General features: G+C 55.1%; 1 protein-coding gene across 2 annotated transcripts in view; it reads left to right on the top strand.

The window, feature by feature from the left end:
- The window catches only part of LOC140128410 (segment polarity protein dishevelled homolog DVL-2), a 28,732-nt gene extending 7,263 nt beyond the window's left edge, over positions 1 to 21,469 (top strand). Inside the window, exons 2-15 of one of the 2 annotated variants that reach the window (XM_072150112.1) lie at positions 3,263 to 3,332; positions 3,412 to 3,563; positions 3,649 to 3,755; positions 3,847 to 3,973; positions 6,689 to 6,779; positions 6,859 to 6,928; positions 8,452 to 8,591; positions 17,356 to 17,432; positions 18,253 to 18,320; positions 18,517 to 18,651; positions 19,195 to 19,344; positions 19,424 to 19,600; positions 20,200 to 20,424; positions 20,516 to 21,469. In XM_072150112.1, the coding sequence (XP_072006213.1) occupies positions 3,263 to 3,332; positions 3,412 to 3,563; positions 3,649 to 3,755; positions 3,847 to 3,973; positions 6,689 to 6,779; positions 6,859 to 6,928; positions 8,452 to 8,591; positions 17,356 to 17,432; positions 18,253 to 18,320; positions 18,517 to 18,651; positions 19,195 to 19,344; positions 19,424 to 19,600; positions 20,200 to 20,424; positions 20,516 to 20,949 (2,023 nt within the window). In that variant the 3' untranslated portion in view covers positions 20,950 to 21,469. The remainder of the gene's footprint in view (positions 1 to 3,262; positions 3,333 to 3,411; positions 3,564 to 3,648; positions 3,756 to 3,846; positions 3,974 to 6,688; positions 6,780 to 6,858; positions 6,929 to 8,451; positions 8,592 to 17,355; positions 17,433 to 18,252; positions 18,321 to 18,516; positions 18,652 to 19,194; positions 19,345 to 19,423; positions 19,601 to 20,199; positions 20,425 to 20,515) is intronic. The other variant, XM_072150113.1, reaches the window with a different exon arrangement.
- Positions 21,470 to 24,037: the final 2,568 nt, after the last annotated feature.

Below are 24,037 nucleotides of genomic sequence, written 5' to 3'. Positions count from 1 at the left end.
TGCTAGCATCGGGGAGCGGCGATCCATCGCCATGACAGCCTTGGGTCTTCCGAAGACCCAAGGCTGTCTCGTGTTAACCCATTCATTACAATGGCACCCAAAGTGGCACTTATTTAGCAATTTTGAAATATATACAAATTTCAAAGTGATGAGAAGGTGGGACAGTCCTAAAAATGATGGCAGTGCCGGTGCTCCCCCTTATGTCGCTATGACTCCTCTGGGCTCCGGTGCCTGTGCTCTCCCTTATGTCGCTATGACCCCTCTGGGCTCCGGTGCCGGTGCTCTCCCTTATGATGTCGCTATGACCCCTCTGCGCTCCGGTGCCTGTGCTCTCCCTTATGATGTCGGGATGACCCCTCTGGGCTCCGGTGTCTGTGCTCTCCCTTATGATGTCGCTATGACCCCTCTGGGCTCCGGTGTCTGTGCTCTCCCTTATGATCTCGCTATGACCCCTCTGCGCTCCGGTGCCTGTGCTCTCCCTTATGATGTTGCTATGACCCCTCTGGGCTCCGGTGCCTGTGCTCTCCCTTATGATGTCGCTATGACCCCTCTGGGCTCCGGTGCCGGTGCTCTCCCTTATGATGTCGCTATGACCCCTCTGGGCTCCAGTGCCTGTGCTCTCCCTTATGATGTCGCTATGACCCCTCTGGGCTCCGGTGCCTGTGCTCTCCCTTATGATGTCGCTATGACCCCTCTGGGCTCCGGTGCCTGTGCTCTCCCTTATGATGTCGCTGTGACCCCTCTGGGCTCCGGTGCCTGTGCTCTCCCTTATGATCTCGCTGTGACCCCTCTGGGCTCCGGTGCCTGTGCTCTCCCTTATGATGTCGCTATGACCCCTCTGGGCTCCGGTGCCTGTGCTCTCCCTTATGATGTCGCTATGACCCCTCTGGGCTCCGGTGCCTGTGCTCTCCCTTATGATCTCGCGATGACCCCTCTGGGCTCCGGTGCCGGTGCTCTCCCTTATGATGTCGCTATGACCCCTCTGGGCTCCGGTGCCTGTGCTCTCCCTTATGATGTCGCTATGACCCCTCTGGGCTCCGGTGTCTGTGCTCTCCCTTATGATGTCGCTATGACCCCTCTGGGCTCCGGTGCCGGTGCTCTCCCTTATGATGTCGCTATGACCCCTCTGGGCTCCGGTGCCGGTGCTCTCCCTTATGATGTCGCGATGACCCCTCTGGGCTCCGGTGCCGGTGCTCTCCCTTATGATGTCGCTATGACCCCTCTGGGCTCCGGTGCCTGTGCTCTCCCTTATGATGTCGCTATGACCCCTCTGTTCTCCGGTGCCGGTGCTCTCCCTTATGATGTCGCGATGACCCCTCTGGGCTCCGGTGCCGGTGCTCTCCCTTATGATGTCGCGATGACCCCTCTGGGCTCCGGTGCCGGTGCTCTCCCTTATGATGTCGCGATGACCCCTCTGGGCTCCGGTGCCGGTGCTCTCCCTTATGATGTCGCGATGACCCCTCTGGGCTCCGGTGCCGGTGCTCTCCCTTATGATGTCGCGATGACCCCTCTGGGCTCCGGTGCCTGTGCTCTCCCTTATGATGTCGCTATGACCCCTCTGGGCTCCGGTGCCGGTGCTCTCCCTTATGATGTCGCTATGACCCCTCTGGGCTCCGGTGCCGGTGCTCTCCCTTATGATGTCGCTATGACCCCTCTGGGCTCCGGTGCCTGTGCTCTCCCTTATGATGTCGCTATGACCCCTCTGGGCTCCGGTGCCTGTGCTCTCCCTTATGATGTCGCTATGACCCCTCTGGGCTCCGGTGCCTGTGCTCTCCCTTATGATGTCGCTATGACCCCTCTGGGCTCCGGTGCCTGTGCTCTCCCTTATGATGTCGCTATGACCCCTCTGGGCTCCGGTGCATGTGCTCTCCCTTATGATGTCGCTATGACCCCTCTGGGCTCCGGTGCCTGTGCTCTCCCTTATGATGTCGCTATGACCCCTCTGGGCTCCGGTGCCTGTGCTCTCCCTTATGATGTCGCTATGACCCCTCTGGGCTCCGGTGCCTGTGCTCTCCCTTATGATGTCGCTATGACCCCTCTGGGCTCCGGTGCCTGTGCTCTCCCTTATGATGTCGCTATGACCCCTCTGGGCTCCGGTGCCTGTGCTCTCCCTTATGATGTCGCTGTGACCCCTCTGGGCTTCGGTGCCTGTGCTCTCCCTTATGATGTCGCTGTGACCCCTCTGGGCTCCGGTGCCTGTGCTCTCCCTTATGATGTCGCTGTGACCCCTCTGGGCTCCGGTGCCTGTGCTCTCCCTTATGATGTCGCTGTGACCCCTCTGGGCTCCGGTGTCTGTGCTCTCCCTTATGATGTCGCTGTGACCCCTCTGGGCTCCGGTGCCGGTGCTCTCCCTTATGATGTCGCTATGACCCCTCTGGGCTCCGGTGCCGGTGCTCTCCCTTATGATGTCGCTATGACCCCTCTGGGCTCCGGTGCCGGTGCTCTCCCTTATGATGTCGCTGTGACCCCTCTGGGCTCCGGTGCCTGTGCTCTCCCTTATGATGTCGCTGTGACCCCTCTGGGCTCCGGTGCCTGTGCTCTCCCTTATGATGTCGCTATGACCCCTCTGGGCTCCGGTGCCGGTGCTCTCCCTTATGATGTCGCTATGACCCCTCTGGGCTCCGGTGCCTGTGCTCTCCCTTATGATGTCGCTATGACCCCTCTGGGCTCCGGTGCCTGGGCTCTCCCTTATGATGTCGCTATGACCCCTCTGGGCTCCGGTGTCTGTGCTCTCCCTTATGATGTCGCTATGACCCCTCTGGGCTCCGGTGCCTGTGCTCTCCCTTATGATGTCGCTATGACCCCTCTGGGCTCCGGTGCCTGTGCTCTCCCTTATGATGTCGCTGTGACCCCTCTGGGCTCCGGTGCCTGTGCTCTCCCTTATGATGTCGCTATGACCCCTCTGGGCTCCGGTGCCGGTGCTCTCCCTTATGATGTCGCTATGACCCCTCTGGGCTCCGGTGCCTGTGCTCTCCCTTATGATGTCGCTATGACCCCTCTGGGCTCCGGTGCCTGGGCTCTCCCTTATGATGTCGCTATGACCCCTCTGGGCTCCGGTGTCTGTGCTCTCCCTTATGATGTCGCTATGACCCCTCTGGGCTCCATCAGGTTTTCTGCTGATACTTTGGTGATTGTGTAAACCCCTGCTGTAGTGAGCGGGAGACCCCGTCCATCCGTCTCATGTTGAGCAATGGGGGTGACGCTGTATCAGACCTTGTTGCTGGCGGCTATGTTGTGACGTGTGATTGGTTGTTGTCCGCAGGGTGGTGAAGGAGGAGATCTCGGATGATAACGCTAAGCTGCCGTGTTTTAATGGCCGTGTGGTGTCCTGGGTAAGTCTGAGGAGCGACGCCATCATTATCCCCTCCCCCGTCTATTATGAAGCTGTTAACCCTTGTTTTTCCTTGGCAGCTGGTTTCTGCTGAGGCCACACCTCCTGAGCAGGCTCCGCCCCCTCCTCCTGCAGAAGTCCGGCCTGAGGCGCCCCCTCTACCTCCCCCGCTGCCTCCACCACCTGCAGAGAGAACCAGCGGCATTGGGGACTCGCGGCCGCCCTCTTTCCAGTGAGTGCAGCTGCCCCTCGGGTGATTTTTTTTCCCCCCCCGGGTGTCCCTCGTGCACTTATTGATGAGACTTGTTGTGTTCCAGCCCTCACGTGTCTGACAGCGCAGAGAACCTGGACCAGGAGACGGAGACCGAGTCTGTGGTGTCTACACGACGAGAGCGTCCACGCAGGAGAGAGAGCGGAGACCCTGGTGAGGGGAGGGGCCTCGCAGCACTGGGGGGGGCGGAGGTCAGGGGTCGGTGTCCCTCCCTCTCATGATGATGGGGGTTGTTGTGTTGCAGCTGTCGGTCGGCCTGTAAATGGCCGCAGCGATCGCCACCTGTCCGGGTACGAGTCGTCTTCCACCCTCCTGACCAGCGAGATAGAGACCAGCATCTGCGATTCTGAGGAGGACGACACCATGAGCAGGTACCGGACCGCGCTCCCAGCATGCATCACTCCCCATCCCATCTCTAGTAACCTCTCTCTCATCTCCTGCAGCTCTCTATGGGATACTAATGTGCATGTGCGGGGTATGTCCTCACACTACACACCTGCTCTGTGCTCCCAGCCTGCCCTGCTCTGTGCTCCCAGCCTGCCCTGCTCTGTGCTCCCAGCCTGCCCTGCTCTGTGCTCCCAGCCTGCCCTGCTCTGTGCTCCCAGCCTGCTCTGCTCTGTGCTCCCAGCCTGCCCTGCTCTGCTCTGTGCTCCCAGCCTGCCCTGCTCTGCTCTGTGCTCCCAGCCTGCCCTGCTCTGCTCTGTGCTCCCAGCCTGCCCTGCTCTGCTCTGTGCTCCCAGCCTGCCCTGCCCTGCTCTGTGCTCCCAGCCTGCCCTGCCCTGCTCTGTGCTCCCAGCCTGCCCTGCCCTGCTCTGTGCTCCCAGCCTGCCCTGCCCTGCTCTGTGCTCCCAGCCTGCCCTGCCCTGCTCTGTGCTCCCAGCCTGCCCTGCCCTGCTCTGTGCTCCCAGCCTGCCCTGCCCTGCTCTGTGCTCCCAGCCTGCCCTGCCCTGCTCTGTGCTCCCAGCCTGCCCTGCCCTGCTCTGTGCTCCCAGCCTGCCCTGCCCTGCTCTGTGCTCCCAGCCTGCCCTGCCCTGCTCTGTGCTCCCAGCCTGCCCTGCCCTGCTCTGTGCTCCCAGCCTGCCCTGCCCTGCTCTGTGCTCCCAGCCTGCCCTGCCCTGCTCTGTGCTCCCAGCCTGCCCTGCCCTGCTCTGTGCTCCCAGCCTGCCCTGCCCTGCTCTGTGCTCCCAGCCTGCCCTGCCCTGCTCTGTGCTCCCAGCCTGCCCTGCCCTGCTCTGTGCTCCCAGCCTGCCCTGCCCTGCTCTGTGCTCCCAGCCTGCCCTGCCCTGCTCTGTGCTCCCAGCCTGCCCTGCCCTGCTCTGTGCTCCCAGCCTGCCCTGCCCTGCTCTGTGCTCCCAGCCTGCCCTGCCCTGCTCTGTGCTCCCAGCCTGCCCTGCCCTGCTCTGTGCTCCCAGCCTGCCCTGCCCTGCTCTGTGCTCCCAGCCTGCCCTGCCCTGCTCTGTGCTCCCAGCCTGCCCTGCCCTGCTCTGTGCTCCCAGCCTGCCCTGCCCTGCTCTGTGCTCCCAGCCTGCCCTGCCCTGCTCTGTGCTCCCAGCCTGCCCTGCCCTGCTCTGTGCTCCCAGCCTGCCCTGCCCTGCTCTGTGCTCCCAGCCTGCCCTGCCCTGCTCTGTGCTCCCAGCCTGCCCTGCCCTGCTCTGTGCTCCCAGCCTGCCCTGCCCTGCTCTGTGCTCCCAGCCTGCCCTGCCCTGCTCTGTGCTCCCAGCCTGCCCTGCCCTGCTCTGTGCTCCCAGCCTGCCCTGCCCTGCTCTGTGCTCCCAGCCTGCCCTGCCCTGCTCTGTGCTCCCAGCCTGCCCTGCCCTGCTCTGTGCTCCCAGCCTGCCCTGCCCTGCTCTGTGCTCCCAGCCTGCCCTGCCCTGCTCTGTGCTCCCAGCCTGCCCTGCCCTGCTCTGTGCTCCCAGCCTGCCCTGCCCTGCTCTGTGCTCCCAGCCTGCCCTGCCCTGTGCTCCCAGCCTGCCCTGCTCTGTGCTCCCAGCCTGCCCTGCTCTGTGCTCCCAGCCTGCCCTGCCCTGCTCTGTGCTCCCAGCCTGCCCTGCCCTGCTCTGTGCTCCCAGCCTGCCCTGCCCTGCTCTGTGCTCCCAGCCTGCCCTGCCCTGCTCTGTGCTCCCAGCCTGCCCTGCCCTGCTCTGTGCTCCCAGCCTGCCCTGCCCTGCTCTGTGCTCCCAGCCTGCCCTGCTCTGTGCTCCCAGCCTGCCCTGCCCTGCTCTGTGCTCCCAGCCTGCCCTGCCCTGCTCTGTGCTCCCAGCCTGCCCTGCTCTGTGCTCCCAGCCTGCCCTGCCCTGCTCTGTGCTCCCAGCCTGCCCTGCCCTGCTCTGTGCTCCCAGCCTGCCCTGCCCTGTGCTCCCAGCCTGCCCTGCCCTGCTCTGTGCTCCCAGCCTGCCCTGCCCTGCTCTGTGCTCCCAGCCTGCCCTGCCCTGCCCTGTGCTCCCAGCCTGCCCTGCCCTGCCCTGTGCTCCCAGCCTGCCCTGCCCTGCTCTGTGCTCCCAGCCTGCCCTGCCCTGCTCTGTGCTCCCAGCCTGCCCTGCCCTGCTCTGTGCTCCCAGCCTGCCCTGCCCTGTGCTCCCAGCCTGCCCTGCTCTGTGCTCCCAGCCTGCCCTGCTCTGTGCTCCCAGCCTGCCCTGCTCTGTGCTCCCAGCCTGCCCTGCCCTGCTCTGTGCTCCCAGCCTGCCCTGCCCTGCTCTGTGCTCCCAGCCTGCCCTGCCCTGCTCTGTGCTCCCAGCCTGCCCTGCCCTGCTCTGTGCTCCCAGCCTGCCCTGCCCTGCTCTGTGCTCCCAGCCTGCCCTGCCCTGCTCTGTGCTCCCAGCCTGCCCTGCTCTGTGCTCCCAGCCTGCCCTGCTCTGTGCTCCCAGCCTGCCCTGCTCTGTGCTCCCAGCCTGCCCTGCTCTGTGCTCCCAGCCTGCCCTGCTCTGTGCTCCCAGCCTGCCCTGCTCTGTGCTCCCAGCCTGCCCTGCTCTGTGCTCCCAGCCTGCCCTGCTCTGTGCTCCCAGCCTGCCCTGCTCTGTGCTCCCAGCCTGCCCTGCTCTGTGCTCCCAGTTGGGGCTTCATATTGTTGCCTTCTGTTTCTCCTCTAGGTTCAGTAGCTCTACAGAGCAGAGCAGCGCATCTCGTCTGCTAAAGCGCCACCGCCGAAGGCGTAAGCAGCGCCCACCACGTCTGGACCGGGTGAGCAGCGTGTAGAGACCTGTGAGGGCCCCGTGCACACACACACACACGGCCTATAGTCACTGTTCTTGTATTTCAGGCGTCTTCACTCAGCAGTGTGACCGATTCCACCATGTCCCTGAACATAATCACTGTGACCTTAAACATGGGTAAGTGATGTGCGGGAACTGTCCCCACACCTGACACTGAGCACGCTCTTTCCTCTACTCTCCTCTCCTCCTCCCTATGTGTGTGTGCGCTCTCTTCTCTCCTCCTCCCTTTGTGTGTGCGCTCTCTTCTCTCCTCCTCCCTATGTGTGTGTGCGCTCTCTTCTCTCCTCCTCCCTCCGTGTGTGTGCGCGCTCTCTTCTCTCCTCCTCCCTCCGTGTGTGTGCGCGCTCTCTTCTCTCCTCCTCCCTCCGTGTGTGTGCGCGCTCTCTTCTCTCCTCCTCCCTTTGTGTGTGCGCTCTCTTCTCTCCTCCTCCCTCCGTGTGTGTGTGTGTGTGTGCGCGCGCTCTCTTCTCTCCCTCCCTCCCTCCGTGTGCGTGTGCGTGCTCTCTTCTCTCCTCCTCCCTCCCTCCCTCCGTGTGTGTGTGTGTGTGTGCGCGCTCTCTTCTCTCCTCCTCCCTCCCTCCCTCCGTGTGTGTGTGTGCTCTCTTCTCTCCTCTTCCCTCCCTCCGTGTGTGTGCGCTCTCTTCTCTCCTCCTCCCTCCGTGTGTGTGTGTGTGCGCTCTCTTCTCTCCTCCTCCCTCCGTGTGTGTGTGTGTGCGCTCTTCTCTCCTCCCTCCGTGTGTGTGTGTGTGTGTGCGCTCTCTTCTCTCCTCCTCCCTCTGCGTGTGTGTGCGCTCTCTTCTCTCATCCTCCCTCCGTGTGTGCGTGCTCTCTTCTCCCCTCACTCCCTCCGTGTGTGCGTGCTCTCTTCTCCCCTCACTCCCTCCATGTGTGTGTGCGCTCTCTTCTCTCCTCCTCCCTCCCTCCCTCCGTGTGTGTGTGCGCTCTCTTCTCTCCTCCTCCCTCCATGTGTGTGTGTGCGCTCTCTTCTCTCCTCCTCCCTCCGTGTGTGTGTGTGCGCTCTCTTCTCTCCTCCCTCCCTCCGCGTGTGTGTGCGCTCTCTTCTCTCATCCTCCCTCCGTGTGTGCGTGCTCTCTTCTCTCCTCCCTCCCTCCGTGTGTGTGTGTGTGTGCGCTCTCTTCTCTCCTCCTCCCTCCCTCTCTCCCTGTGTGCGCTCTTCTCTCCTCCTCCCTCCCTCTCTCCCTGTGTGCGCTCTCTTCTCTCCTCCTCCCTCCCTCTCTCCCTGTGTGCGCTCTCTTCTCTCCTCCTCCCTCCCTCTCTCCCTGTGTGCGCTCTCTTCTCTCCTCCTCCCTCCCTCCGTGTGTGTGTGTGCGCTCTCTTCTCTCCTCCTCCCTCCCTCCGTGTGTGTGTGTGTGTGCGCTCTCTTCTCTCCTCCCTTCCTCCCTCCCTCCCTCCGTGTGTGTGTGTGCGCTCTCTTCTCTCCTCCCTCCCTCCCTCCGTGTGTGTGTGTGTGTGTGTGCGCTCTCTTCTCTCCTCCCTCCCTCCCTCTCTCCCTGTGTGCGCTCTCTTCTCTCCTCCTCCCTCCCTGTGTGTGTGTGTGTGTGTGTGTGTGTGTGTGTGTGTGTGTGTGTGTGTGTGTGCGCTCTCTTCTCCTGACTGTGTGGTGCTCTCGTTACCTGTAGAGAAGTACAACTTCCTGGGCATTTCCATCGTGGGGCAGAGTAATGAACGCGGTGATGGAGGGATCTACATTGGGTCCATCATGAAGGGAGGAGCGGTGGCTGCTGACGGGAGGATTGAGCCTGGGGATATGCTGCTGCAGGTGAGTGGCTCCTGGGGCACATCACTTAGTAGATGATGTTCCTCTCGTGTGTATGTCTGCCCTGAATGAAAAAGAACAAAAAACACAACCGAAGAGGACGGCGCCTCGTGTGATAACGTTTTGAACGGTTTGTTTTCAGGTAAGTGATAGGAGGTGCTCACCTGGTAGCCACTTGGCTAATTGCAGATATAGATGTAGGGATCTCGGTTACCCTTGTTAGTGGTTCCTTCTAAGGTTACCTCAGCAGCTTCCCAAGCGCTCCGAATAACGGTATCCGTTGGAACCGTAGGCCCAAGAGTATGAGTGGAGGAAAATGTGGCGCTATGGATGGGTGCGCTTGTAACCCAGAGAATTTTTACCAAGACACGAATTGGTATAAAGGCTAGGGAAGTGTTTATTATGAATGGTTAAAATTTGGTTTCAAACATAGGTACATTGGTTACGCATTTCAGGATGACCCTTCATCAGACTAATACTACAAAACATGATAACAAAGACAAATACAAAAATAAAAATAGATAAATACAAATAAGTAATGTGTATATATAAATACAGACAACAAGAACATGAGTGATGGACAGACAGACCCGTGCATGGATATCTTTAGGAGGCGCCATGCAGCTAAATTTGAATAGGGCGCAGTGTACAGCCAGATATAAATATATAAATATATCACCTAGTTAACATAGGATAGATAAGTGAGTAAATGGTAGATGGATGATTGTGTATAAATGACTAAGGTAGGGGGAAATAGGTATAAAGGATGGGTAAGTGGTGGATTAGGATATGAATAGATGGATGACACTACGATAGTGAATATGATTTTATAAGATATGGAACAAATTATATAAATAATAAGGAGGTGGAAAATATATATATATAGAATATGAGGGGTAATGGGGTCGGGGCAGGTGGTACTTACATACTACAGCGCAAGGCGTGATGAGCAGGAGCTGTAGAGTGGGCGCGCACTGAAGCGCCGACTGTATATAAACAGTACGGACGCTGGTGTGCGCATGCGCACTGGGTGTTCTGCGGCCACAGGGAAGTGGCGCGTGCGCAGTGATGACCAGGCTGGTTATCGGGGTGAGTATGTAAAAGGCGCTTGCGCGGGAGATGCTGCGCCGTATACGGCCACGGTTAATTAAACAAGGCTATGAAACAATGTAACAGCGAATGATACATAATGAAATTGTGAGCAATAAGATAGGTATTCGATGTTACCAACAAAATTTGTATAGAGAACACTGGATAATTACAATAAATATACAAATGTAGAGATATATGTGTATATAAATAAAAGAAACATTGCACATAGGAACAGATAGATACAAAGCATATAGGAATACTTCAATGAATATATATAAATAAATAATAAAAAGATAAAAAATATATATATAAAAAAATAGAAAAATATGAATAAACAGGAATAGTGCAAAAGGTCAATAAAAAATATAATTATAAAAATATTAAAATTGATGGATATATGAACACAATGGTTAGTAAATAGCCATGCCTATGGGATAGATAAACTGAAAGGATAACATTAATAGAGGAGATAGAGTCGATGATGGATATGAAGGGATGTTAAAAAATGTTTTCAAGTGACTCGTTCAGACCCGCTGGTGTCAGGGTTTGGAGTTTAAAAATCCAATACATGTCTCGTTTGATTAGAAGATTGTATCTCTGTGAAGTAGACGGGGGGGGGGGGGTGTTCTATTGGGGTAATTTTGAATTCTTTATAGTTACTTTTGTGGAATTGTGCTGCATGTCTGGATAGGCCATGTAGAGGGAAGGCGTTACTGATATTACTTCTGTGCTTGTTCAGCCGTTCCCTCAGGGGTTGAATGGTACGTCCCACGTATTGGAGTCTGCAACTACATTCGATCAAATAAATGACATAATTGGAGCTACAGTTGAGAAAGTGTTTAATCTGGAAACATTCACCCGAATTGTTGGATGTGAAAGACGATTTTCTGTGACAAATGGATTCGCAGCATTTACACATGTTGTGGCCACACTTAAAACTACCTAAAATTTTGGGAAAGAATGAGGTGGTCTTATTTTGGGGCATGCGTAAGCGACTGGGGGCGAGGAGGTTTTTTGAGAGTGCGGGATCTCCTGAAGGTGATTCTAGGGTTAATGGGCAGGATGTTCTTAAGGTGCGGGTCATGGAGTAACAGGTTCCAATGCTTATTGAGAACTCTCCTGATTTCCCCACCGTTGTCTGACAAGGTGGTAATAAAGTTGATCTCATTTTGCATTTGTGAATCATTTTTTGCCCTTGGTTGGAGACAGTCTGATTGGCTGAGGGTGCTTGCCTTGGAGCATGCGGAAGAGAGTAGGGGAGCCGGATAACCCTTTGCACAAAATATTACTTTGTATTTTGTAATCCTCATCAGTTGTGCAGTTCCGTTGGATTCTTTTAATTTGGCCGTATGGAATGTTAGTTTTCCATTTTTTAAAATGGTTGCTAGAGAATTCCAAGAAACTGTCGCCGTCTTCTGCTTTGAAGAAAGTTCTGGTATTAATTTGTTGGTTGTTGTGGTAGACAATAACATCCAAAAATTCGGTTTCTTTTGATGATATATTTGAAGTGAATTGTTATCATTGACACTATTAATAAAGCTGAGGGCCTCTTCCTTGTTACCCCTCCAAATGATAAAAATATCGTCTATATACCGTTTATATACTGCACATCTCTCAAATAACGGATGGGTAAAAATGTTGAGCTCCTCAAAAAGGCCTACATACAAGTTCGCATAGCTAGGGGCGAATTTGCTGCCCATCGCTGTACCCCTCTGCTGTATATACATTTTATTTTGGAAAGAAAAATAATTATGAGTGAGAATGAAAAGAATAGCACCGAGTATAAGGCTGCTCCGAGTCTAAAGCCGCTCCGAGTCTAAAGCTGCTCCGAGTATAAGGCCGCTCCGAGTGTAAAGCCGCTCCGAGTATAAAGCCGCTCCGAGTATAAAGCTGCTCCGAGTATAAGGCTGCTCCGAGTATAAAGCCGCTCCGAGTATAAGGCTGCTCCGAGTATAAGGCTGCTCCGAGTATAAAGCTGCTCCGAGTATAAGGCTGCTCCGAGTATAAGGCTGCTCCGAGTATAAGGCTGCTCCGAGTATAAAGCTGCTCCGAGTATAAAGCTGCTCCGAGTGTAAGGCCGCTCCGAGTGTTTGGCCGCTCCGAGTGTTTGGCCGCTCCGAGTGTTTGGCCGCTCCGAGTGTTTGGCCGCTCCGAGTGTTTGGCCGCTCCGAGTGTTTGGCCGCTCCGAGTGTTTGGCCGCTCCGAGTGTTTGGCCGCTCCGAGTGTTTGGCCGCTCCGAGTGTTTGGCCGCTCCGAGTGTTTGGCCGCTCCGAGTGTTTGGCCGCTCCGAGTGTTTGGCCGCTCCGAGTGTTTGGCCGCTCCGAGTGTTTGGCCGCTCCGAGTGTTTGGCCGCTCCGAGTGTTTGGCCGCTCCGAGTGTTTGGCCGCTCCGAGTGTTTGGCCGCTCCGAGTGTTTGGCCGCTCCGAGTGTTTGGCCGCTCCGAGTGTTTGGCCGCTCCGAGTGTTTGGCCGCTCCGAGTGTTTGGCCGCTCCGAGTGTTTGGCCGCTCCGAGTGTTTGGCCGCTCCGAGTGTTTGGCCGCTCCGAGTGTTTGGCCGCTCCGAGTGTTTGGCCGCTCCGAGTGTTTGGCCGCTCCGAGTGTTTGGCCGCTCCGAGTGTTTGGCCGCTCCGAGTGTTTGGCCGCTCCGAGTGTTTGGCCGCTCCGAGTGTTTGGCCGCTCCGAGTGTTTGGCCGCTCCGAGTGTTTGGCCGCTCCGAGTGTTTGGCCGCTCCGAGTGTTTGGCCGCTCCGAGTGTTTGGCCGCTCCGAGTGTTTGGCCGCTCCGAGTGTTTGGCCGCTCCGAGTGTTTGGCCGCTCCGAGTGTTTGGCCGCTCCGAGTGTTTGGCCGCTCCGAGTGTTTGGCCGCTCCGAGTGTTTGGCCGCTCCGAGTGTTTGGCCGCTCCGAGTGTTTGGCCGCTCCGAGTGTTTGGCCGCTCCGAGTGTTTGGCCGCTCCGAGTGTTTGGCCGCTCCGAGTGTTTGGCCGCTCCGAGTGTTTGGCCGCTCCGAGTGTTTGGCCGCTCCGAGTGTTTGGCCGCTCCGAGTGTTTGGCCGCTCCGAGTGTTTGGCCGCTCCGAGTGTTTGGCCGCTCCGAGTGTTTGGCCGCTCCGAGTGTTTGGCCGCTCCGAGTGTTTGGCCGCTCCGAGTGTTTGGCCGCTCCGAGTGTTTGGCCGCTCCGAGTGTTTGGCCGCTCCGAGTGTTTGGCCGCTCCGAGTGTTTGGCCGCTCCGAGTGTTTGGCCGCTCCGAGTGTTTGGCCGCTCCGAGTGTTTGGCCGCTCCGAGTGTTTGGCCGCTCCGAGTGTTTGGCCGCTCCGAGTGTTTGGCCGCTCCGAGTGTTTGGCCGCTCCGAGTGTTTGGCCGCTCCGAGTGTTTGGCCGCTCCGAGTGTTTGGCCGCTCCGAGTGTTTGGCCGCTCCGAGTGTTTGGCCGCTCCGAGTGTTTGGCCGCTCCGAGTGTTTGGCCGCTCCGAGTGTTTGGCCGCTCCGAGTGTTTGGCCGCTCCGAGTGTTTGGCCGCTCCGAGTGTTTGGCCGCTCCGAGTGTTTGGCCGCTCCGAGTGTTTGGCCGCTCCGAGTGTTTGGCCGCTCCGAGTGTTTGGCCGCTCCGAGTGTTTGGCCGCTCCGAGCGTAAGGCCGCTCCGAGCGTAAGGCCGCTCCGAGCGTAAGGCCGCTCCGAGCGTAAGGCCGCTCCGAGCGTAAGGCCGCTCCGAGCGTAAGGCCGCTCCGAGCGTAAGGCCGCTCCGAGCGTAAGGCCGCTCCGAGCGTAAAGCTGCTCCGAGTATAAAGCTGCTCCGAGTATAAGGCTGCTCCGAGTATAAAGCTGCTCCGAGTATAAGGCTGCTCCGAGTATAAAGCTGCTCCGAGTATAAAGCTGCTCCGAGTATAAAGCCGCTCCGAGTATAAGGCCGCTCCGAGTATAAGGCCGCTCCGAGTATAAGGCCGCTCCGAGTATAAAGCCGCTCCGAGTATAAAGCCGCTCCGAGTATAAGGCTGCTCCGAGTATAAGGCTGCTCCGAGTATAAGGCCGCTCCGAGTATAAAGCCGCTCCGAGTATAAAGCTGCTCCGAGTATTTGACATGATTGAGTCACTTCTTAAAAAATGAGATATGGCATTTGTACCGAGGTTATGTGGGATGACTGTAGAGGGAGGAAATGTCCATGGTTATGAATAAATAAGAATCATCCCATGGTACGGGAAGGATATGTCTAATCAGCTCTGCAGTGTCTAATGTGAAAGATTTTACATTGCGTACATACTTTTGTAGGAAGAGGTCTATATAATGTGACAAGTTGGCCGTGAGGGAGTTGATTCCCGAAATGATGGGACGCCCTGGTGGGTTTTGGGTGTTTTTGTGCACCTTTGGCAGATAATAAAAGATGGGGGTGGAAGGTTCCTCTATTTTCAGGTACTGTAGTTCTTTTTTTTTTTTAGAGAGTATGCCTAAACCGTAACCATCGTCCAATAGAGCATGCCCATAGGCATGGCTATTTACTAACCATTGTGTTCATATATCCATCAATTTGAATATTTTTATAATTATATTTTTTATTGACCTTTTGCACTATTCCTGTTTATTCATATTTTTCTATTTTTTATATATATATTTTTTATCTTTTTATTATTTATTTATATATATTCATTGAAGTATTCCTATATGCTTTGTATCTATCTGTTCCTATGTGCAATGTTTCTTTTATTTATATACACATATATCTCTACATTTGTATATTTATTGTAATTATCCAGTGTTCTCTATACAAATTTTGTTGGTAACATCGAATACCTATCTTATTGCTCACAATTTCATTATGTATCATTCGCTGTTACATTGTTTCATAGCCTTGTTTAATTAACCGTGGCCGTATACGGCGCAGCATCTCCCGCGCAAGCGCCTTTTACATACTCACCCCGATAACCAGCCTGGTCATCACTGCGCACGCGCCACTTCCCTGTGGCCGCAGAACACCCAGTGCGCATGCGCACACCAGCGTCCGTACTGTTTATATACAGTCGGCCATTGTGCGCGCCCACTCTACAGCTCCTGCTCATCACGCCTTGCGCTGTAGTATGTAAGTACCACCTGCCCCGACCCCATTACCCCTCATATTCTATATATATATATTTTCCACCTCCTTATTATTTATATAATTTGTTCCATATCTTATAAAATCATATTCACTATCGTAGTGTCATCCATCTATTCATATCCTAATCCACCACTTACCCATCCTTTATACCTATTTCCCCCTACCTTAGTCATTTATACACAATCATCCATCTACCATTTACTCACTTATCTATCCTATGTTAACTAGGTGATATATTTATATATTTATATCTGGCTGTACCCTGCGCCCTATTCAAATTTAGCTGCATGGCGCCTCCTAAAGATATCCATGCACGGGTCTGTCTGTCCATCACTCATGTTCTTGTTGTCTGTATTTATATATACACATTACTTATTTGTATTTATCTATTTTTATTTTTGTATTTGTCTTTGTTATCATGTTTTGTAGTATTAGTCTGATGAAGGGTCATCCTGAAATGCGTAACCAATGTACCTATGTTTGAAACCAAATTTTAACCATTCATAATAAACACTTCCCTAGCCTTTATACCAATTCGTGTCTTGGTAAAAATTCTCTGGGTTACAAGCGCACCCATCCATAGCGCCACATTTTCCTCCACTCATACTCTTATGTCTGCCCTGGCCGGGGGCACGGACCCAACACATGGGGCGGCTGCAGGGTATCCACGTAGGAGCGTACAGGAGGCTGATGTATACGGGGTAGATGGAAAGCTGTAGCGAGGTACGTCTGGAGCCTATGGGGAGCGGATGCCGGGGGGGGGGGGGGTGATGTCACTGTCCATATCAGGAATCCCCCCAGATGTCCTTACAACATATGACAAGAAACATGAACCCTAAGCCTGCAGCCTCCTGTGTATGGTGTATAGCTGACACCTGTCTGTACTAAGCCTGCGGCCCCCTGTGTATGGTGTATAGCTGACACCTGTCTGTACTAAGCCTGCAGCCCCCTGTGTATGGTGTATAGCTGACACCTGTCTGTACTAAGCCTGCAGCCTCCTGTGTATGGTGTATAGCTGACACCTGTCTGTACTAAGCCTGCAGCCTCCTGTGTATGGTGTATAGCTGACACCTGTCTGTACTAAGCCCGCAGCCTCCTGTGTATGGTGTATAGCTGACACCTGTCTGTACTAAGCCTGCGGCCCCCTGTGTATGGTGTATAGCTGACACCTGTCTGTACTAAGCCTGCAGCCTCCTGTGTATGGGGTATAGCTGACACCTGTCTGTACTAAGCCTGCAGCCTCCTGTGTATGGTGTATAGCTGACACCTGTCTGTACTAAGCCTGCGGCCCCCTGTGTATGGTGTATAGCTGACACCTGTCTGTACTAAGCCTGCAGCCTCCTGTGTATGGTGTATAGCTGACACCTGTCTGTACTAAGCCTGCAGCCTCCTGTGTATGGGGTATAGCTGACACCTGTCTGTACTAAGCCTGCAGCCTCCTGTGTATGGTGTATAGCTGACACCTGTCTGTACTAAGCCTGCAGCCTCCTGTGTATGGTGTATAGCTGACACCTGTCTGTACTAAGCCTGCGGCCCCCTGTGTATGGTGTATAGCTGACACCTGTCTGTACTAAGCCTGCAGCCCCCTGTGTATGGTGTATAGCTGACACCTGTCTGTACTAAGCCTGCAGCCTCCTGTGTATGGTGTATAGCTGACACCTGTCTGTACTAAGCCTGCAGCCTCCTGTGTATGGTGTATAGCTGACACCTGTCTGTACTAAGCCTGCAGCCTCCTGTGTATGGTGTATAGCTGACACCTGTCTGTACTAAGCCTGCAGCCTCCTGTGTATGGGGTATAGCTGACACCTGTCTGTACTAAGCCTGCAGCCTCCTGTGTATGGTGTATAGCTGACACCTGTCTGTACTAAGCCTGCAGCCTCCTGTGTATGGGGTATAGCTGACACCTGTCTGTACTAAGCCTGCAGCCTCCTGTGTATGGTGTATAGCTGACACCTGTCTGTACTAAGCCTGCAGCCTCCTGTGTATGGTGTATAGCTGACACCTGTCTGTACTAAGCCTGCAGCCTCCTGTGTATGGGGTATAGCTGACACCTGTCTGTACTAAGCCTGCAGCCTCCTGTGTATGGTGTATAGCTGACACCTGTCTGTACTAAGCCTGCAGCCCCCTGTGTATGGTGTATAGCTGACACCTGTCTGTACTAAGCCTGCAGCCTCCTGTGTATGGGGTATAGCTGACACCTGTCTGTACTAAGCCTGCAGCCTCCTGTGTATGGTGTATAGCTGACACCTGTCTGTACTAAGCCTGCAGCCTCCTGTGTATGGTGTATAGCTGACACCTGTCTGTACTAAGCCTGCAGCCTCCTGTGTATGGTGTATAGCTGACACCTGTCTGTCCCTGACCTCCGGCTCCGGCCACACAACCGACTCACACGTGAGACACTGATGGTTACGCTTTGCGTCCAGCCTCCCGTTTTCCTGGTCTCTTGGTTACGTCCGTGATCCGTGAAATACCGATCCAGCATCAAAACGTGTTTCATATTGTTCCGTTAAACCCTTTTCTGCATGGGATTCTCCACCAGACCCCATGTTTCTCCTCTTCACTTTGTCGCCATTTCTTCCCTCCATTTATCTTCCAGGTGAATGACATCAACTTTGAGAACATGAGCAACGACGACGCGGTCCGAGTCCTCCAAGACATCGTCCATAAACCTGGGTAAGCAAAACCTAGGAGGGGGAGGAAAGGGTTACTGCTCCTGTGTAATGGGGGTAGGAGGGTAGGTTACTGCTCCGGTGTTATGGGGGTAGGAGGGTAGGTTACTGCTCCGGTGTAATGGGGGTAGGAGGGTAGGTTACTGCTCCGTATTTGGGCAGGGGGTAGGAGGGTAGGTTACTGCTCCGTATTTGGGCTGGGGGTAGGAGGGTAGGTTACTGCTCCGTATTTGGGCTGGGGGCAGGAGGGTAGGTTACTGCTCCGTATTTGGGCAGGGGGTAGGAGGGTAGGTTACTGCTCCGTATTTGGGCTGGGGGTAGGAGGGTAGGTTACTGCTCCGTATTTGGGCTGGGGGCAGGAGGGTAGGTTACTGCTGGGGTGTAATGGGGGTAGGAGGGTAGGTTACTGCTCCTGTGTAATGGGGGTAGGAGGGTAGGTTACTGCTCCTGTGTAATGGGGGTAGGAGGGTAGGTTACTGCTCCGGTGTAATGGGGGTAGGAGGGTAGGTTACTGCTCCGGTGTAATGGGGGTAGGAGGGTAGGTTACTGCTCCTTATTTGGGCAGGGGGTAGGAGGGTAGGTTACTGCTCCTTATTTGGGCAGGGGGTAGGAGGGTAGGTTACTGCTCCGTATTTGGGCTGGGGGTAGGAGGGTAGGTTACTGCTCCGTATTTGGGCTGGGGGCAGGAGGGTAGGTTACTGCTGGGGTGTAATGGGGGTAGGGTTGGAGCTGATGTGTATTTGGGGTGGGGGTAGGGTTGGAGCTGATTGGTTATGGTGGGTTTTTAGGGTTTGACAAATAATTCAGTGAACTCTGTTTTCCAGGCCCATTGTCCTGACTGTGGCCAAATGCTGGGACCCGTCTCCTCAGGGTTACTTCACTCTGCCTCGAAGTGAGTGCCGCGCAACCCCCCCCCCCCCCTCGCGCTGGGGCCGCTCCCCCCCCCCCCCCCACTCTCCGGCCCGCTGGGCCCCCCCTCTCCCGCCGCTGACCGTTGCCTCGCTGGGCCCCCCCCTCTCCCGCCGCTGACCGTTGCCTCGCTGGGCCCCCCCCTCTCCCGTTGGCTTATACTGGTTGTTCTCTTTCAGATGAGCCCATTCAGCCCATCGACCCTGCAGCCTGGGTCTCTCACTCGGCGGCCATGAGCGGATCCTTCCCCGTGTATCCGGGCAGTGCGTCCATGAGCAGCATGACCTCCAGTACTTCAGTGACTGAGACCGAGCGTGAGTAGTCTCCATGCAGGGGCCTTGGGTGGGCTCCGTGCGGGGGCCTTGGGTGGGCTCCGTGCGGGGGCCTTGGGTGGGCTCCGTGCGGGGGCCTTGGGTGGGCTCCGTGCGGGGGCCTTGGGTGGGCTCCGTGCGGGGGCCTTGGGTGGGCTCCGTGCGGGGGCCTTGGGTGGGCTCCGTGCGGGGGCCTTGGGTGGGCTCCGTGCGGGGGCCTTGGGTGGGCTCCGTGCGGGTCCCTTGGGTGGGCTCCGTGCGGGTCCCTTGGGTGGGCTCCGTGCGGGTCCCTTGGGTGGGCTCCGTGCGGGTCCCTTGGGTGGGCTCCGTGCGGGTCCCTTGGGTGGGCTCCGTGCGGGTCCCTTGGGTGGGCTCCGTGCGGGTCCCTTGGGTGGGCTCCGTGCGGGTCCCTTGGGTGGGCTCCGTGCGGGTCCCTTGGGTGGGCTCCGTGCGGGTCCCTTGGGTGGGCTCCGTGCGGGTCCCTTGGGTGGGCTCCGTGCGGGTCCCGTGCGGTCTGACCTTTGCACTGTGTGCGTCTCTTTGCAGTGTCTCACGCCCTCCCCCCAGTGTCTCTCTTCAGCCTCTCCATACACACTGATCTGGCCTCCGTGGTGAAGGTCATGGCTTCTCCTGAGTCCGGCCTTGAAGTGAGAGATCGCATGTGGCTGAAGATCACCATCCCCAATGCTTTCTTAGGTGAGTGCCCCCTAGAGTAAGGAGACGGGATGTATGGAAGTCCTTGCTGGTTGTGCTCACGTCTTGTGGCTCTCTCCAGGCTCTGATGTGGTGGACTGGCTGTACCATCATGTGGAAGGCTTCCAGGACCGGCGCGAGGCTCGCAAGTTCGCTAGTAACTTGCTGAAGGCCGGCTTCATCCGTCACACGGTTAATAAGATCACCTTCTCGGAGCAGTGTTACTACATCTTTGGAGACCTGAGCAGCTGTGAGAACTGTAAGTGTATCGTAGTGTGGCGGCACTGCCTGTGGGAGCTCTGCCCCCTTTCTGATTTTGCTCTGCCCCCTTTCTGATTTTGCTCTGCCCCCTTTCTGATTTTGCTCTGCCCCCTTTCTGATTTTGCTCTGCCCCCTTTCTGATTTTGCTCTGCCCCCTTTCTGATTTTGCTCTGCCCCCTTTCTGATTTTGCTCTGCCCCCTTTCTGATTTTGCTCTGCCCCCTTTCTGATTTTGCTCTGCCCCCTTTCTGATTTTGCTCTGCCCCCTTTCTGATTTTGCTCTGCCCCCTTTCTGATTTTGCTCTGCCCCCTTTCTGATTTTGCTCTGCCCCCTTTCTGATTTTGCTCTGCCCCCTTTCTGATTTTGCTCTGCCCCCTTTCTGATTTTGCTCTGCCCCCTTTCTGATTTTGCTCTGCCCCCTTTCTGATTTTGCTCTGCCCCCTTTCTGATTTTGCTCTGCCCCCTTTCTGATTTTGCTCTGCCCCCTTTCTGATTTTGCTCTGCCCCCTTTCTGATTTTGCTCTGCCCCCTTTCTGATTTTGCTCTGCCCCCTTTCTGATTTTGCTCTGCCCCCTTTCTGATTTTGCTCATTTTCAGACATGGCCAATCTGTCTCTCAATGATAATGATGGATCTAGTGGAGCGTCTGACCAGGACACCCTGGCTCCTCTTCCTCTTCCTGGAGCGTCACCGTGGCCTCTTCTCCCCACATTCTCCTACCAGTATCCTGCTCCTCATCCTTACGGTGCCCAGCCACCGGCCTACCACGAGCTGTCCTCCTACAGCTATGGCCTGGGCAGTGCGGGCAGCCAGCACAGTGAAGGTGAGGTGGTCCTACTGCTCGGCCCTGGGAGAGGTTTCTTGTGATGACCCTGAATGGCTTCTTGTTACACCGGATTGTCTTTCCTCCGCAGGGAGCCGGAGCAGTGGCTCCACGCGCAGCGATGGAGGCCGTGGAGTTCAGAAGGAGGATCGTTCAGCAGGTGGAGGAGACTCCAAGTCTGGTTCTGGCAGCGAGTCTGAATACTCCACCCGGAGCAGCCTGAGGAGAAGCGGTGACGCTGGTCCCCCCAGCGAACGCTCTGCATCCATCCGCTCCCATCACCCGCCCTCCGTGCACTCCTACCCGGCTCCGGGGGTCCCGCTGTCCTACAACCCCATGATGCTGATGATGATGCCGCCTCCTCTTCCACCACCGTCAGCATGTCCTCCTTCCTCTTCTGTTCCGCCCGGTGCTCCCCCGCTCGTGCGGGACCTGGCATCTGTTCCTCCGGAGCTGACGGCCAGCCGCCAGTCCTTCCACATGGCCATGGGCAATCCCAGCGAGTTCTTTGTAGATGTGATGTGATGGGGGAGGGGATTGTCGCTCATTAACACTAATACATTTCAGTCATCTCCTAGACGAGGTCAGAGGTCGATGGGACAGGGGACAATGTTTATACCTGGTGACCAAAGCTGGGCTCATCCCTATGGTACGTGTGACTAATTGTATACACGCACATGTATGACGTAGAGCAGACGGTACGGGCTTCGCCGTTATTATGAAGTATTATTGTTTCTCCATATAAGCAGTGTTGTTATTGTTATACCCCCCCCTCCCTGTGTTCGGGGGCAGGTGGGGGGGACGTGTACAAGCATTTTGTAAGCTTATGTTATAACTGTGTAATGTGGCTGTGAAACCCAGCGCGCTGCCAGTCCCCCTGGGGTAAAACAAGCCGAGCAGTGCCTTGTGGGAGAGAGGAAGAAGTATGTGACCCCATCGTGTGGGGAGAAAAGTGCCTCAATTACTTGCTTTTTATGGTATTTATTACTTTTTTAGTGTATAAACCCAACAATAAAATGTAAAAAAAAAACTATTTTATAACCAATGTGTGCCAGAGTCTGCTGTGTGGAGCGTCCCGAGGGTCTATGGGCTCATAATGAGGGGTAGGGGCACGCAGAACCCCAGCGCCTGAGGGGTCTACCCCACAAACGTCTAACAGGAAAGGAGACTGTGCTACATTCACAGCTCTTACAGTACAGAACCGGCTCCTGAGGAGACTATTCTACAGAGTCACAGCTCTTACAGTAAGGAACCAGCTCCTGAGGAGACTATTCTACAGAGTCACAGCTCTTACAGTAAGGAACCAGCTCCTGAGGAGACTATTCTACAGAGTCACAGCTCTTACAGTACAGAACCAGCCCCTGAGGAGACTATTCTACAGAGTCACAGCTCTTACAGTAAAGAACCAGCTCCTGAGGAGACTATTCTACAGAGTCGCAGCTCTTACAGTACAGAACCGGCTCCTGAGGAGACTATTCTACAGAGTCACAGCTCTTACAGTAAAGAACCTGCTCCTGAGGAGACTATTCTACAGAGTCACAGCTCTTACAGTAAGGAACCGGCTCCTGAGGAGACTATTCTACAGAGTCACAGCTCTTACAGTAAGGAACCAGCTCCTGAGGAGACTATTCTACAGAGTCACAGCTCTTACAGTAAAGAACCGGCTCCTGAGGAGACTATTCTACAGAGTCACAGCTCTTACAGTAAGGAACCGGCTCCTGAGGAGACTATTCTACAGAGTCACAGCTCTTACAGTACAGAACCGGCTCCTGAGGAGACTATTCTACAGAGTCACAGCTCTTACAGTAAAGAACCAGCTCCTGAGGAGACTATTCTACAGAGTCACAGCTCTTACAGTAAGGAACCAGCTCCTGAGGAGACTATTCTACAGAGTCACAGCTCTTACAGTAAGGAACCAGCTCCTGAGGAGACTATTCTACAGAGTCACAGCTCTTACAGTAAAGAACCAGCTCCTGAGGAGACTATTCTACAGAGTCACAGCTCTTACAGTAAGGAACCAGCTCCTGAGGAGACTATTCTACAGAGTCACAGCTCTTACAGTACAGAACCGGCTCCTGAGGAGCCTATTCTACAGAGTCACAGCTCTTACAGTAAGGAACCAGCTCCTGAGGAGATTATTCTACAGAGTCACAGCTCTTACAGTAAAGAACCGGCTCCTGAGGAGACTATTCTACAGAGTCACAGCTCTTACAGTAAGGAACCAGCTCCTGAGGAGACTATTCTACAGAGTCATAGCTCTTACAGTACAGAACCGGCTCCTGAGGAGACTATTCTACAGAGTCACAGCTCTTACAGTAAGGAACCGGCTCCTGAGGAGACTATTCTACAGAGTCACAGCTCTTACAGTAAGGAACCAGCTCCTGAGGAGACTATTCTACAGAGTCACAGCTCTTACAGTAAGGAACCAGCTCCTGAGGAGACTATTCTACAGAGTCACAGCTCTTACAGTAGAGAACCGGCTCCTGAGGAGACTATTCTACAGAGTCACAGCTCTTACAGTAAGGAACCGGCTCCTGAGGAGACTATTCTACAGAGTCACAGCTCTTACAGTAAGGAACCAGCTCCTGAGGAGACTATTCTACAGAGTCACAGCTCTTACAGTAAGGAACCGGCTCCTGAGGAGACTATTCTACAGAGTCACAGCTCTTACAGTAAGGAACCGGCTCCTGAGGAGACTATTCTACAGAGTCACAGCTCTTACAGTACAGAACCGGCTCCTGAGGAGCCTATTCTACAGAGTCACAGCTCTTACAGTAAGGAACCAGCTCCTGAGGAGACTATTCTACAGAGTCATAGCTCTTACAGTACAGAACCGGCTCCTGAGGAGACTATTCTACAGAGTCACAGCTCTTACAGTAAGGAACCGGCTCCTGAGGAGACTATTCTACAGAGTCACAGCTCTTACAGTAAGGAACCAGCTCCTGAGGAGACTATTCTACAGAGTCACAGCTCTTACAGTAAGGAACCAGCTCCTGAGGAGACTATTCTACAGAGTCACAGCTCTTACAGTAGAGAACCGGCTCCTGAGGAGACTATTCTACAGAGTCACAGCTCTTACAGTAAGGAACCGGCTCCTGAGGAGACTATTCTACAGAGTCACAGCTCTTACAGTAAGGAACCAGCTCCTGAGGAGACTATTCTACAGAGTCACAGCTCTTACAGTAAGGAACCGGCTCCTGAGGAGACTATTCTACAGAGTCACAGCTCTTACAGTAAGGAACCGGCTCCTGAGGAGACTATTCTACAGAGTCACAGCTCTTACAGTACAGAACCGGCTCCTGAGGAGCCTATTCTACAGAGTCACAGCTCTTACAGTAAGGAACCAGCTCCTGAGGAGACTATTCTACAGAGTCATAGCTCTTACAGTACAGAACCGGCTCCTGAGGAGACTATTCTACAGAGTCACAGCTCTTACAGTAAGGAACCGGCTCCTGAGGAGACTATTCTACAGAGTCACAGCTCTTACAGTAAGGAACCAGCTCCTGAGGAGACTATTCTACAGAGTCACAGCTCTTACAGTAAGGAAGCAGCTCCTGAGGAGATTATTCTACAGAGTCACAGCTCTTACAGTAATGTACCAGCTCCTGAGGAG

Source organism: Engystomops pustulosus, chromosome 4 (genome assembly GCF_040894005.1).
Source record: "Engystomops pustulosus chromosome 4, aEngPut4.maternal, whole genome shotgun sequence".
Lineage (NCBI taxonomy): Eukaryota > Metazoa > Chordata > Amphibia > Anura > Leptodactylidae > Engystomops > Engystomops pustulosus.
This window is presented reverse-complemented; position numbering and strand designations above follow the sequence as displayed.